The 16,151-nt window shown below is 37.2% G+C and overlaps 1 protein-coding gene and 1 long non-coding RNA gene across 2 annotated transcripts; one reads left to right on the forward strand and one right to left on the reverse strand.

The window, feature by feature from the left end:
* Positions 1–2,063: 2,063 nt before the first annotated feature.
* Positions 2,064–2,583, reverse strand: LOC126795942 (uncharacterized). Its single transcript, XR_007672275.1, has 2 exons — positions 2,446–2,583; positions 2,064–2,343 (listed from the first exon to the last, which is right to left on the reverse strand). It is a non-coding gene; the product is annotated as an uncharacterized LOC126795942 (long non-coding RNA).
* Positions 2,584–10,460: 7,877 nt separating this feature from the next.
* On the forward strand, positions 10,461–11,352 carry LOC126795005 (uncharacterized). Its single transcript, XM_050521811.1, has 2 exons — positions 10,461–10,580; positions 10,688–11,352. The coding sequence occupies exons 1-2, from the start codon at positions 10,551–10,553 to the stop codon at positions 11,198–11,200; spliced, it is 543 nt and encodes a 180-aa protein (XP_050377768.1). The 5' UTR covers positions 10,461–10,550; the 3' UTR covers positions 11,201–11,352.
* Positions 11,353–16,151: the final 4,799 nt, after the last annotated feature.

The following is a 16,151-nucleotide window of genomic DNA, read 5'->3' on the forward strand; positions in this document are numbered from 1 at the left end:
TATGGCTTGGCTGCCAGCTCGCTTCATGGCCGGCCCGTGTAATTTTCTTAAATTATGTTAATTACTACATGCTAGTTGGTCGATGTTATATAAATTTGTATTCTTGCAGTTCAAGTGATGTAGGCTTTTACATTATATTCTACATGTAATAAATTTCTAATATGGCTTTTGAAGCATTAAACGTAACTAGCCTCGTACCCATATGATACACATGTTTTGATCGCACGGGTTTGCAGAATTTTATTTGAAGTGTATTATTGAAAAACAATCTTTAATTTTGTTTTATACGAATGATAGTTTTACCAAAACATATTGGCATTTGTATTTTTAAATAATTATCATTCTGTCTCTATGAGGATAAATTATAATTAGTCTCGTGCGTGCGATGCACGTGTTTTGATCTGAATGATCGCATATATTTGCAGAATTTAATTTGAAGTGAAAGCTCATTCTTTTATGTAATTTTGTTTCTTATGAATGATGGTTTTGGTAAAACATATTGGTGAAACATTTGTATTTTTATATAATTATCCTTCTTTCTATGTGTGAGAATAAAATTAGAGAATGGTAAAATTGATAGTTCACAGTTTGATGAAGCTTTTTGGTGTTGGCTTTATAGTAATAGAGATATACATAAATAAATAAATAAATAAATAGATAGACAGATATATTAAGTTTTTGTAGAATGAGTGTATGACTAGTATACAGGGCTGGCCCTCTGTCTAAGGAGACTTAAGGCATAAAATATTTTGAGGCCCTAAAATAGATGCTTAAGAAAGTCTTAAACAAAAAAATCATTTACTACATATTAATAGTTCACAAGTTTAAATTTCAACAAATTAGTTAAGAAAAACTTGAAAATGGATGATGGTAACTTGTTAGACTTATAAAAAAAACACACTAATTTATAAAAAGTTTGACTTTATTTTTATTTTAATCTCATGCTTATTTAGTGAATAATGCTAACTTTTCATTACTAAAAATAGTAATTAGTCAATTTAATTCTCATTTTATTTATCTTTTTCTTTAATTGAGGCCCGCTTAAAATATAGGACTCTACGCTTGAGCCTACTTACTCTTGCCCCAGGGCCGACACTGCTAATATATTACTTAAGGAAAAATATGTATGACTAGTATCATCGATAATATGTGTTTTTGAAAGAATGTCTCATACATGTTGATTAATTAATAGATTAAAATTTCAAACAATTAATTTTCCTAGCCTATTATATATCTTGCCGCAAAATATACAACTGATACAATTACAACTGACACATCTCACATTTTCTTCATTCTGGAACCCATACTAGAAGATCGATCACGTATCTGGTATTATATTGCTCATCTTATAAAAAGGTTAATCATCCATCCTGACGAAATTGTCGATGCCATGAGGCTTATATATGTACGATGCCAACACAAAGGTTTATCACGGGCTCACAGAGTACCACGCACAACGGCCAACACGCGCGTAGCTAAACGAAGCTATATAGCAATGCACATAAAATGGTCGACTATATTTGTCTTGCACTGCTACTTGGACAAATATCCATGCCGATTTGTGGTCACTCGAGTAACGATTCCTCCCTTCCAGCTCGGGGAAGCATCTTGCCTCGAACCACATGCAGTTCCCAAATGACAAACTAGCTACAATGATAAGATCGAATTCTGTTGCAACCATTAATTGGATATATACTCACTATATCTTATATATAAAGTTGACATTGTTTCTTCACCTCGTAATTCGATTGGCAAGGTACACAATAACACAAATTGTTTTTAGTTACAAGGTACACTTCTTTTGGGTTGAATGAAACTAGATTGTTTTTACACAAAAGTCTCACTTTTATTGTTAAGGTTGTAAACAGTTCTAAAAACGCCTGAAAATACAAGAACCGTAAATCGACTATAATATTTAAACGGTTCGGTTTCTGTATTTTTTAGAATGGGAACCATTTAGGAACAAGACTATTTAGAACTGGTTTGGTTCATTTCCTAAACGGTTCCTGAATTGTCTTCATGAGGTTGATAAAGAACTCGGAAAAAAAAATCAAGTGAAGCAATCTCAGAACTCCTTTTTACATACAGATTCATTGGAACTCAAATGAAAACAATCTATGCCAGTTGATCGAATAGGCTTGAAACAAAGATACAATTAAATACCCACCAACAAACTCTTTGTATTGAATACAAGATTGAATCTGATCCTCTCCAAGTAAACTTCCAAACAAGATCAAAAACTCAAAACTCCAACTGTTACTTCTGTTCAAAATTCATCAATCTGCATGATCAGGATACCCACCACCGATCTCCAGACTTTAGTTTCCAACCAACGCTCCTTCTCTATATTCAAATTGGTTCATCGAATTAGAAACAAATTAATCAAATTAAAGATAAAAAACAAGATGAAGACTAAATTTAGAAGTGAAGATTGAAGAATCTTACCTCAAGATTATGGGTCTTGATCATGGAGACGAAGACAGACGATTCTGGGACTTAATCGATTATGGATCTCTTGAATTAATTATCGGAAGTTGGGAAATAGAAGAAGATTGAGAAGAGAAGTCAAGGTCTTTTACTGACAAATGAGAAGAGAAGCCGAGGTCTTGATGTTGGGCTTAGTATATATACTTATATTCATTAATCAACCCTAAATCTAATTAACGGTAAAAATACGTACACTATCAAACTCTAACGGTTCCTAATGATTTTAATTAAATAGAACTCAACTGAACCGTTTGCACTTCAAACAATTTGGTTCTAATAATCTACTACTTTAATTCTCACACGAACCGAACTGAACTGCTGTTAATTGGTTCGATTCTAATGATTTCTTTGGGAACCAGGATTCATTTACATCCCTAGTTTCGGTCATTTATCCAGCAAAAATAGTCTAATTAAACAAAAATTTAGCTGCATGCATGTTTTATTACTATCATTCTCCTTTGATTGTTGGTCCGATCCCTTTATTGTTTTTCATGCTTTAATCTATACATGTATACTATTATAAAGAGAGCATGCTTTATTATCCAAAATTGTTAGCAAATACGTACATAAATAGCCTTACACCATGTGTTATGTTTAAATTAAATTATATAACTCACAAACAAAAAGGTAAAAGTCAAAATAAGAATAGAAACATATAACTTCCCCGTCATATAGCTGCCCACTATATATCTCCCTATTTGCAATAAAAAGAGAGCATGCTTTTAATCCAAATTGTTAGTAAATACATGAACACCCTAACTATATGTTATGTCAAAATAAATTATATAATTCATGGACAAAAAAAAAGTAAAAGTTAAAATAAGAATAAAAACAAATAATTTCCCCGTCATATAGCTGCCCCACTATATATCTCACTATCTGCAATAAGATCCTTGCAATAAAAACTTTTTATTTTGTAAAAATAATTACACCACACCTCACGCCTATTGGGTATGTTTTATTCTAATAATAGATAAATTAAACCAGACTTCTCGAGTCTTGTCTGGTTGATCATTGTAACTCTGTTCGCTAGCTGTTGTCATTGGTACTCATTCAATCTCCATTGTTGAATCTAGCTGTTGCCATTGGTACTCATTCAATCTCCATTGTTGAATTGGTACAAAAATATATTGCTGCAATATTTACAGTCATTTTCTGCCCAGCTAGTTTAAGTTTTTTAGATGGGAGCTGCTAGGGCCATGGGCCATGCAGTGAGCGCCAAAGCAATTATATATAAGCAGTTCTTTTTTGAACAGAAGCAATTATAAGCAGTTGAATATGAGTTATTGATTCACAATTATAATACTCAACCAAGATGCGTTCCTTGCACGCCAAGTCAAGCGGATTTCGTTCGTAGTGGAATTTGAAAGTTGAAAAGGGGCTAGTCTTTTTTATAGCAGTGCATTAAGAACTCTACGGGCGGTTAATTTAATTTCTTCATAAACCGCATTTAACTTGTTCAAATTGCCTACTATATATATGTTCGAGAAGTATCAATGAAATGAAATATTAATGCTTTTTCTCAACCTATCACGTGTGTCGTTGCCGTAAGGGTTTGGGATTGAACTTTTGATACATCAAATTTCCCGGGCTGAGGAGATGGAGAGCACTGCTCCGCAATAATTAAATCTGTAAATGGACCGAATTTAGAGCGAATCGACATAAATCCGGATCCGTTAAAATTATTTGATCTGAACCCGATTTGCAAACTAATTGATCATTGATAAGTCAATCCAAATCCATCCGGCGGATTAATGGATACCCAATCCGTTATTGCGACCCGTTTACAATAACAAATTATTTGGTCATCATATTCATACCTCACAAGACACTAATAAACTATTATTAGAAAATGAAGAGTTGTGACAAAATATTGAATTACACAACCATAATTATATATGTTAAATGTTTAATTGAGAAAACTTTTATTTTTCTTCAACAACTATGATCATAAACTCTAAATAGCGCCCGGAATCCTTGTTGGTGCTATGGCTTGGCTTGAGGATCACTAGAAGGCAAATAAGCCTGCTCCGACTACAATGAATACTGCTCCAAAACGGTGGAAACTACCATCATAGCCCTATGAGTTTAAATTAAATGTGGATGTAGCCTTCTTGCCTAACCATATTTGTAATATCCCGATTTTTTGAGTAGGTCAAATTCTATTTTTCTTTTGAAAAATATAAAGTAGAGGTCGTCACGGGTTCGCTTTATTTTTCGGTGAATTTTTCAAAGTCCTAAGCTATTTTTAGTCATTTTTAAAATTTTATTTAGAAGATAAGAAAAATGTGATATGGCGAGCTCTCATTGGATCACGTGATGACACGTGGTAGATCAGAGAAGACATTGTTGACGCTGATGTTAGCAAAAACCTTAGTCATCAGATAAGTGTAATGCGAATGTGGTATTTGTTGTGGCCTTTTTTATGTGTTGACACGAGATATTATATGACCAATCATTTGATGTCACGTGTTATTTTCAAAAAGTATATCTAGTGGAGTGGCCCCATCCTATCCAATTCATGAGTATAAGTACTCTCTCTTATGGTTTCTTCTTTTATATTATTTTACTAGTTTACGACGAACATTTTACGAATTATAACTTTTTATTTGTAATTCTGATTCGCAACCCGTGGGTGGCTGCAGATTCGTTTTGACGTTATCTTTCTATCCTAGAAGTTTTGGCTAGATTTGACGGTGATTTCTAGAAAACTTATTTTAGGTGGTTCGATTTACAATCTGATAGTTTGTGGAGCGTCAGAGTTAACTTAGTTTCCAGGTAGGGTCTCTTCGGAACCTCTCTTTACTTTATTAGAATTAATATTTGAATTATGTGTTATGTTTGATCTTGTGTGATTAATTCTTGATTGTTATCACTTTAAAAGAAAAGTATGTGTGATTGTTAATGTATATGATCGGTGTTATTGTTGTCCATAAAAGTATATGTCGTACATTTAATACGTGCATTGCTATTCACTTAGCATGCATAGAGCATTGTGAGATACAATGACTTTTCATTTTAGAGTGAAGATTGTGGAAAGATGAGAATGTGATTGAGAGAAAATAATGTTTTTTTTTGCATACTTAAGTTTTCTCGTAACATGTCAAGATCTATGGTTAACCAAATGTGCCCAAATGTGGAAAAATATGCCCCTTCGATGTAGAAGTCGATAAAACGATCTTATTGGGTTTCAGGTTTGGAAGACCATGAGCTTAACGAGACAACTAGCAAATAAGGCACATGCGTCGAGATATTATTGGTTGATATACATTAGGTCATATGACGAAACATCTACACGGTATGGGACATGTGAGCTCAATGTTTTGGTATATGATCTGATTGTCTAGCAATTAAGTGGAAGAAGTCAATTTTTAGTCATGCATTGCATCATTGTTGTTTTATTATTGGTTGATAAGTTGTTTGCGTGACATAATTAAGAATAACCTGAATAGATTTGACCCTATTAAGCATAAGCTCATCCGTATATATTTTTTGTTCAAGTACGTATGAGGTAACACGTCTTTCAAGAAGACTTGAGTTTATGGAGAGATTGGTTGAGGCTAGAGTGAAGAGCCTACAAAGTAGTTGTTTTTCTTTTTACTATATTCTACCCTGTAACATTAAGTCACGCGTTCAGACTTCTGACCGCTGGGACTAGACCATGACAACACTTGAGGAGGCATTGGTGAAGTCCTTAGAAATGCTCAAGGAGGATTTGGTTCTACTTTTGCTAAACTTGTTGCTTCAACTACATCTCCTAGGCAGTGTAGCTATTAGAGAGGGATTATATCTCATTCACTCTCTAAATATTAAATATTAGGAAGGTTATTTATTGAAAGTGACTCCATGGAAGCCATCTCAGAAGCTACAATAAATGAGCATGACCTCTTAGCTAATGAAGGCGTCATTAATGATATCAAGCAAACTTGGGGCACTCTTCACCAAGTTGTTCTCCAACACTGTAACAACACAATTCACATAGCTGATGATATTGTCCGTTTTGGGCCCACTGGCCCGCACGGTTTTGTTCTTGAGGTAGCACTCCAAAACACGTCATCAGTAGCTTACCCTGCTTATATAAGCATATCTTGCACTCTCCCACGAGCGATGTGTGATTTGTGACATATCTATCTGCTAGCTTTCTCACCAGGTATCACAATCGACCTCCTTAAGGGGTCGACATCCTCGTCACACAATTCCAGCCGCGGATAGGCTTTGATACCATATGTAACAGCCTAGTCTATATAGCTGAGGATATTGTCCGCTTTAGGCCTATTGTCCCGCATGGTTTTGTTCATGAGGTAACACCCTAAAATGCTTCCTCAATATGGGAAGCTGACTCTGCACGTATAAAACAGCTGCCACTCTCCCGTAGGCGATGTGGGATTCATGATCTACCTACCTGTTAACTTCCTAACCAGGTGTCACAAACACTGTAATAGAACATGCAACTCTGTTGCACATAGACTAGCAATTCTAGGTTTAAAGCTACATATGGAACTGTTTTGCTTGGTGAAGCACCTAGATGTATTCTATATGTGCTCACTCATAATTGTAATATCCTTATCATAATCATTGAAAGCTTTCTCCTTCAAAAATACATGTGTACTTCTTGTATTAAATTTAATATGACGGAAAATTATGTTACATAAATGATAATAATAATAATAATAATAATATGTTATTTCAAAACGGAACGGATGACTAAAGGATTAGATCATTCTAAATCTGTATATGGTTCGTTAAATACACGAGTTAATGGATCCGGATCATTAACGGATCAACCAATCAAATTTTTAATCCAAACCTGCTAACTTATTATGGATTTGGACTGGATACGGATCAAAATCTGGTCCATCTATAGGTATAGGAATAATAATATTCTTTTTGGTGTGGGGATGGACTTTACTTCTAGCGGCAATGGTGTGTTTACTTTTTATGGAGGCCGGCTTGGGGGCTCAAGTGCAGCGCTGACATTTAGAGGTCTAGTGTTTTGACCGACATTGGTAGGTTGGGATTTATTGAGTGGTTTATGTTGAGGCGATGCTAAGGGTCTTCGTTGCAGAAAACTACCACGATTGCAATCTGAGCAGTCTTGGGTATGATGAGCTCTTGCTCATTAGGCTGAGTTTTTGCCTCGCGTCGGGACCGGGGCGTGACAGTTTCAATGCTAATAAATCATATCATGAATCCAAAGTAACCTAAGAACCTGCAAGACTAAAACTTACTCATTCAATGATTCAAAATCACCATACATACAAAGAGTCTCCCCCCAACTGAGAAGCAAAAGTCCAACCAAATGATCATATGATTGAAGCTTGGGCTATAACCCAGAAGCCTAGAAATGAGCCTGACCCAATCCACTAAGGACACTCAATAGCACCCTAACCACCATGGGACCACCATGAATGTCATGCCCACTGGAAACTCAGTCTTTAACCGTCAGCGAAGCACCATTGATTAGGAAAGTTGACTTGAGAGAAGAAAAATCCAACCTTTCTCATCCCACCATCATTGTCAAAACCAATATTGTCGACACCGTCGTTATTGACTTTTGGTACAACCACTGCCAACCTACCACCATCAGCCACCTTTACCCAACTGCTGACAACCATGGAAACTTTCATATCCAAGTTAGAGTCACGTCATCATCACAGATATGCAAAGTATCCAAAATCCCAAACCCACAAATCTCCATAATTAAAGCTTGGAGAGGAGGAGGAAGAAAGGGTAGAGGCGACCACAACCACCCTTATGCCTGAATTCTGACAAAGTTCGAAATTCTTTGCCACTCCTCTCCTTGCATAAGCCACCCTCAAAAGAGAAGATATGCACTAAGTGACATAATGGAAAGATCAATAAATATGTAGCACGAATGCATAACCTAATGTCCAATAATGCAACTTTCCTACTATGTTGCCACCAGAAAATAAATTTGATGACAATTAGTTTCATTCTATCACTAGGAGGTTGCGACCATTTGACCACGTAAAAAATACTGATAAGACACATAAGTTACATAGACTAGGTTAAAACCCATTTTGTCCTACCAAATGACGGTAGGTCATTATTGGCATAAAGGTGCAATAGTTAAAAGTAAAACATTAACTAAAAAACAATAACAAAATTGAAATTAACTAGGCCTAGAACCAAAGCACACGTCCATAAACTAGCAAACCTAAGTCTAGAACAAGAGAAGCAGAAAGCATGATGCAGCCAACTTGCAGCGCCACCCCTGAACCACCAGATAGTCGCCAAAGGAGCATGATCCGACTCTTCAACCTTCCAACCCTCCCCCTACTTTGACAGGACCTTCAGCCCATCCTCATATCAAAGTGAAACCACCCATTCTGAATCACATTGACAAGATCTAATCGAAAAGAAGAAGAACCAATTGAAGTGACCACTCAGTCGTCCCTGCCAAGAGATTTCCAAGCCTGCAACCCCATCCGGTACCAATCACGTGGTACTCTGCACTATGTTCTAGCAAAGGTCGACGTTTATCTCACAAACCTTCTCCCCAACATCCATTGCCCTTTGTTGTTGGAATCTCCAAGCAAGTTTGGCCTCGTTGTCATCCTTCGTTGGCACTAGACCCTTTTTGGCCCATCTAACGACGATGCCGGGAATGCTTTCCGCCTGACAGGTAAATCTCCCTATTTGAGCGGCTAGGTTTATTAGGTTCTAGAATAAAATATCATATTAAAAGTACAATCCGATTTTTCAAGATTAAAGGAATCATGATTGAGTAAAATATGCAAATGGAAATGAAAATATTCATATAAGAAAAATTTTCATCATATTGTTTACCTATACATTATAAATGATTTTTCTTCTTCTTTAAAAAGAAAACATTAAAAATGAATAAATTTCGTTTTCTTGAATTCCACAAAACAAACGAAACCTAAGAGCAAATGCACCTCAAGAGGTAAATGACAAAGGTAAAAGTGTAGTGGGTTGGACAAAAGGTCTCAGACTGCTCTAATTTGTGTATTGCCCGACATGTACGAGAGTTAGGACTTGACAGTGGGGTTGATTGGCCAAGCTTAGGTCAAGCAGTAAGCAACACGCTGCATAAATTTTGCGCAATCAAGAGGCAAGACCATGGTTTTGCCTAGTCCCGTTCTCTTAGTCAGTTGCTGACCAGGGCACATTTACAAACTTCCGTCAGATTAAAATACTTCAATATGAAAGTTGTCACATAATGTGAGTAATTTAAATAAAATGATTTTGTTTTATTTGTATTTAGATCTCTCTCTTAGTCTCCTCCTCCTCTTGTCGTTCCCGTTGTCGTTCAACCGCCACCATCGAATAATCAAATCCAAATATCATTCTCATTAATAAGAGAGCTTGTGCCAATGTTATTTCAATCATCAATTAAGACAGCTTGTATTCATTTTGTGGTTGGTGGTATTTCATACTCTTAGTCCTCAGACCTTGGGTTTATGAAGATTTTGGGTGAAAGCACTTGCAATCCGAATTATTTGATAAGAGTTGCTCAATCTCTACTTCGGCCGAGCAGGCGAGAATGAAATTTTCGACATTCTCCGGCCCTCGGCAATTTCGGCGAAGAGCAAGCCGTCTAGGAGAGATCCAGGTGAAATAGATCTGAGGACCAGGAGAGGACTACTAGTATGAACCACTCAATTAAGACTAAGCTGGTATTGATTTCGTCGACCCTTCACAATTTCGACGACAATTGTTGGGCGCTGTTTTACGGTTGCAGTGGGGTGACGACAATGACGAGGAGAGGAGGAGGCGGTTGGGACTTGGGAGAGAAGATGTGTATTTTGTGAGAACGATGATGTCTGATATTGGTAAGTATTAAAGTAAGTCTCATTGAATCACAACTGTCAGATTTAAAATGCCCTGATCGATCCAATGGAAGTTTTATAAATGTTCTCTGACCAAGTGAACAAGACTCTGGTTTTGCAAAACCGCGGTGCATTTGCTCGAACAGTATGATCTCAAAGCCTCAAAGGGCGAGGATCGTCCGCACCTAGCACGTGTGAAGCACCATTCAATAATACACGCCTCAGAAATGCATGCATGTGTAGTCATTTATGACTACTATCCCCGGTCTATTCCTTCCAGTAATTTACTAATATTTAATAATGAATGTGATTGATATCCACTTTAGATGTTAATAATGTTGTAGGCATATCTTCCATCTCTCACAGTGTTTAATTATAATTACTAGTTTCAGATCAATCATCGATCGGAGCAAGATAGTAGCTACCGGCAGGAACACAGATCGAACGAAATTCAAGCCTCAATGGAAGGAGTCTCTACAAGCGTGTACAAAGGACTGAGAGGATACTGGCGAAGCAGAGGCTACGTAAAGCTCAGCGGGTCGGGCCGACACCACAAGAACTGGATGGAGCCCCGTAAGAGGCGCGTGTGGCGGATCAAACTCGCTCCCAAGGTAAAGTTGAGTTTCCTCAGAAGGATCCCTTCACCTAACAAGTTTCTGGTTTGGCTTCGAGACGCCTATGTCAATCTCATGCTGGGATTCGCAAACTCGCGGGTGTTTACTACCACCTATGGTGGTTCCATATGTCATGACGGCACCGGCTCATTCGGAAAACGGCCCCTGAAGGAGTATGATGACAAGATGATCGTCGAGATCTACAAATCCTTGATGCTGACGCAAGGTCAGTTGGTGCCCCGCGACGCACCTAAACTAGGCTCGGAAATTGTTTACCGCCAGTGAAATACCGAGTAACCTTAAGTAATGTTCTCATTTTCTTTTCTTCTGCTCTTTTCGCCTAGGTTAATATTGTAAGCTCACAATAAGTTACTAAAAACAGAATAATGTATCGGTGTATCCTCTTTAAGTAATTGCCTGTGTTTGTATATGTATTTAAGAATATATATATATATATATATACATATAAAAAATACTGGTATTGTCAACAAAGTATATAGAGAAGTGATTTTGTTCAAAATTGCATCCATCTTTGACATTATTCTTCCAATATATATATTTTTGGGTTACAAATTCTTCCAATTTATATTGATGCAATGTCATTACAATTTTCAATATATCATAAAAAGAAGTATAAGGCAAGGGGAAAACAATAATTACATACCATTCCCTAGTTATTTACAGACTAAAACAAGAAGTTATGAATACAAGCATTCACAATTGTACATAGGGTAGGACTACTCACTGATCGAATTTATGCTCGTATCTTAGTAGGCATCACGAAAAACATAAGTTCCCACCAACGATCAACACATATATAAAAATAGGTATATAAAAGATTGTTCCGGGAGAATTATTATTGTACTCTTGTGTGCGTTTTAGCTTATTTAGTTTTCATTATTAGATTAGATCATGTTTTAATGTAATAGATATGAATCCCTGATTTATCGGGATACGCCGTATATAATGCATATATATATACCTCATTATTAATCAATAAAGAGTTCGGTTATATTCTTCTACGTTGTTATTATTCTCATTTCGTTCCTCCTCGAACACGTTATCATACACTTTGTTCTAAAGTGTCTAAGCGACGAGTTCACCAGATAAATTAGCCCTAGCCCTTAAATTCTTTTTCCGACAACCTCATTTTCTTAGCATCACCAAGATCTAGAGAAGACATCGACAAAATTGTTGTCGGAAGAGAAAATAGTGAGAGAATGAGAAATCCAAAATCGCAATTACTATGGGTACCCAGAAATTTTCTCTGGGCACCCAAGCTCCTTCTCCGATCGATCTGAGTCAGTGAACTCGACATCGACGATATGCTGTTGCTGCTGCTCCGGCCTCCGTCTTTTCCAACTAATTGTGTTCTACCAAGCCCAGCGCGTCTCTCTCTCCCTACGTCGACGAGCTATGCCTTCCATGCGACCCCTTTCCTACGTCGTCCCAGATACATCGCTGGCTTGCTCCTTTGCGTCGATGACGTCAAAGTTTTCTTCGTCCCGGCGACCCATGAAGCCCTCTCCAATGACCCTTGGAGGGCTCCTCCATCGCAAATCCGCGTTGCGGTTCTTCAGGAGTCCAACCCGATGTCTAGCGAGACTCCAGCGACGCACCAACTCAAATCGTAACCGCCATCGAGAAGGTCGGCGCCGCGCATCTGCTCTTCCTAGCCCAGAAAGCTCGTCGTCGATCCTAGTACAGCGTTGCAGAGTTTGACCCGGATTTGCTGCGGTCTCGACCTGTCAGCTCGATTCCCACCCCAAGCTGACCCGTTTCGGCCTTGGGCCTATGACCTGACAAGACCAACATCCATATTTGGCCTGCATCCTTAAACCCAGTAGCCCCTATGGGCCTTAGCTCTTCCGAGCCCAATAGCTTCTATGGCTTTAAACTCTACAATTTCACTCCTTTTCTTTTTCCTATTCCATTATTTAACTATTTATTTGCACATTTAGTTTCTAATTATGTTTCACGTGCTTGTATATGAAAATGATCAGTCGTCGTACCACTGTGATGACTGATGACATGTATGCTAGAAATGGACGTTACTCTAGAACTTTTTATACCATCAGTAAGAAGATCAACAAGGAAAAATAATTCATCAAGTAGCTTTTTTGCATGACGATCGATTTGTAGAGCATTTAATTAAATGTGGTCTATTTGGCAGACCAACAAGTATGCTTTTCTTAAAGTTCATACTTTTGAACATATATATATATATATATATATATATATTATGGAGCGTTATTAGCCTTCTTCATTTCTATTTTCTGGTCCTTCTTATAGCGCCGAGGAGACCAAAGAGGGATATGATTCCTCTCTTGGTCGACGTTTTTCGTGTGACGGTCATAGAGGAGTCACATTATTATTTAAAGGGAAGAAATTGGTTTCGTTTGGTCGCCTGAGTGCACTGCTGTTTTAGGTGCGATCATGCGAATCACCGTTATGCATTGATTATTTTATGACCATATACATCACAACCATTCTAATTTCGATTACATACATGAATTGTTTCATTTATTCAAAACCAATACAACCTTTGTTTCTTGTGGATGCATCGTCATCACGACTGTTACTTGAATTTTTGAGTTTTTTGAACTCATGTCTATGGACGATAATCCCAAGGTCTTTGTACTCATTTATTTGAGTTGAAATTCACTACTCTGAAGCAGCCCTATTTGCTGACAAAATATCTCAAAATAGAAAATTATATGGGCACACTTACTTAATAAGTTATTCAATTTACATTTATGACGTTGTTTTAACAGAGTTGATCTTGATGCATGCTCCACATCCAAGAAACACATTCCATATTTGACACTTGTTCCTATTGAGGGTACATTTGAAATGGAAACATAACATTCTTCCAATCTCTAGATAGAATATTTTTAAGTCATAGGCCAAGACTCCGCCCCAACCAATATGCAATATTTTGTTGCTACGGACTTATGATTAGTTAATCTATTTTGCCTATGTTTTCTGCTTAATTTCAAGTATGATGTCGGCATTGTCATGTTCTCAATCGACTTTGATTATAGTCGTTTTGTAGAATTAGAAGTTTGTTTGTGACGTATTAAAGATCGACATTCAATAAATTTTCTCGTATTCCTTGTCTACAAGTTGATCTTTTGAGAAATTAATTTACTTTAAACTTAACATGAATGGTCAACGTTTGCAACTCATGTGGTTCTTAAAATGGTCGTTTTTGGGTTACATGGGACCCAATAGCACTACATTATGAATTTGGCACTTCATATCTGGAAAACAAACCTCGGAACGTTAAAACTGATGTTGTTTTGGTTTCCTTAGTTGTTTCCGGAATATTTTTCTGACGTTTTGCCGATGTTTCTGGCCGTTTTGGCCACCTTTTGGCCCATTTCCGACACCACTGCTCGGTTCCTGCTTGCGCTCTCTGTCAAATATGACGATACCGGTTTTCCAGCGATTTTTTGCTAGAAAATCTTTTTTTTTTCTGACATATTTCCAACATTCATTGTTAAAGCGCTTTTTCTATCAAATTTTTATTCGGTTTTGAGTTATTTGGACATGGTCTTCCAGTTATCTTTTCTGATTTTCTCTAAGTTTTTCATAGCTCAACCGACTTTATAATTGGTGACCACCCGCACCATTTGGATGGTTTCTTTTAACAATTGTTTCCAATGTTTAAGTTGAAGAATGTAGTTCTATTGTCATGTGATATATTCGATATGATTGTACTATTTGTTTTCGATCCTCTTTTTGACAATGTCCTACGGGGTATTGTTTGGAATTGTTCTCCGTGTGGCTAACTCTCTTAATATATTTTTATGATTTCCCGTGGTGAAATCTAGTATCTTGCTAATTGCGCAACCAACCACATTTTTCTACGGGATACGTAGTTGTTTTATGAATCTCGTGCGGAGATTGTGTTATATTTTTGTGCCTTGCTAAGTTTTAAAAGGTCATACATGCCAATAATTTTCATCTGGATACTTATGTTGAGAATTGAGATGAATATCTTTGTCAGTAATTCAAAAAATGGTTGTACGGAACCCTGCTGCTTTCCCCCTAGCTACTTTGCATGGCTCTGCAACCTCTGCACGGCCACGCAGGCCCCCCTACATGGCCTCCTTACAAAACCTGCTTAATTGATGACTATTATTGTCAACCTTCTTATGTGAAAGCTTTAATTGAGCATAGTCTATTCTTATAGTGTATTCGAGGTGACAGTTTGTGGACCTATTCAACCTGAAAGCAGACCTTTTTTTGGTATTTTTTTGTATAGGTTGAAGCATCAACGCTTACAAAAACCCACCTTCAACAAACGTAGATTTTTTTTTACAAAAACTCGTCCTCAATTCGGATTGTAGGCTGCAACTGACCTACATGAAGCCGGAATCAAAATTGTGCTCAATTTATTATGTGGCAATTCCGCCAAGATATCTTCTTTAGTTGGGGGAAGAATTACATTTTCATATTTGTTGAGTGAATCCTTGCTGCTCTCGAGGTTGCTTCCCTCTAGGTAGAACGCTCCCCTACCGATGCATTTTTACATCCCATAGCTTCGAAAAGAAAAAAAACCATTTGAGGTGACAGTTTGTAGACCTATGCAATCCGAAAAGCGGACCTTTTTTGATATTTTCTGATATTGGTTGAAGTAATGTTGCGTTGATCACACGTCGCTTTGCTATCCATAAGGAATATTGTGTTTGCTAAGTTTTTAGCTAAAATCATCAAACTAAGGGCTCACCACCCTTCCATCCTATCAATTCTATTCGATTGGATAAGCGTTGGAGCATTCACCTCCAAGACCTTTTGGTGATTATTTCATGTCTACTGAGATCGTCGTTTAACATTTTGTTCCTCATGTTCATGAACTGTATGATCTAGTAGAGACTATGGTTTGGTTATGGGTACTAACATGCCGGTCTTTGCATGTGGATGTGTAATAATGTTGCATGCAACAATACTTATTCATTTCAAACTTACAACTAATCAAGTGTTTAGTGCATAGCAGATGGATATTGGATACAGTCCTAACGTTCTTTTCGCTAACGCCTATTTGGTGAGGTTGTTTATGTGCCTCCATTTTAGTATCTCAGATGAGTCTTCATGAGACGATTAAGTATTTTCGTTGGTTATGAATCACCAACATACACTTGTCCGCTATTTCCAACCTACAACCGTGGATCTCTATCCTGTGATATTCGCAAATGGTCACTTTAATGACACATACTTCCCGTCGTTAGGA

This window comes from Argentina anserina, chromosome 5 (assembly GCF_933775445.1).
Source record: "Argentina anserina chromosome 5, drPotAnse1.1, whole genome shotgun sequence".
Taxonomy (NCBI): domain Eukaryota; kingdom Viridiplantae; phylum Streptophyta; class Magnoliopsida; order Rosales; family Rosaceae; genus Argentina; species Argentina anserina.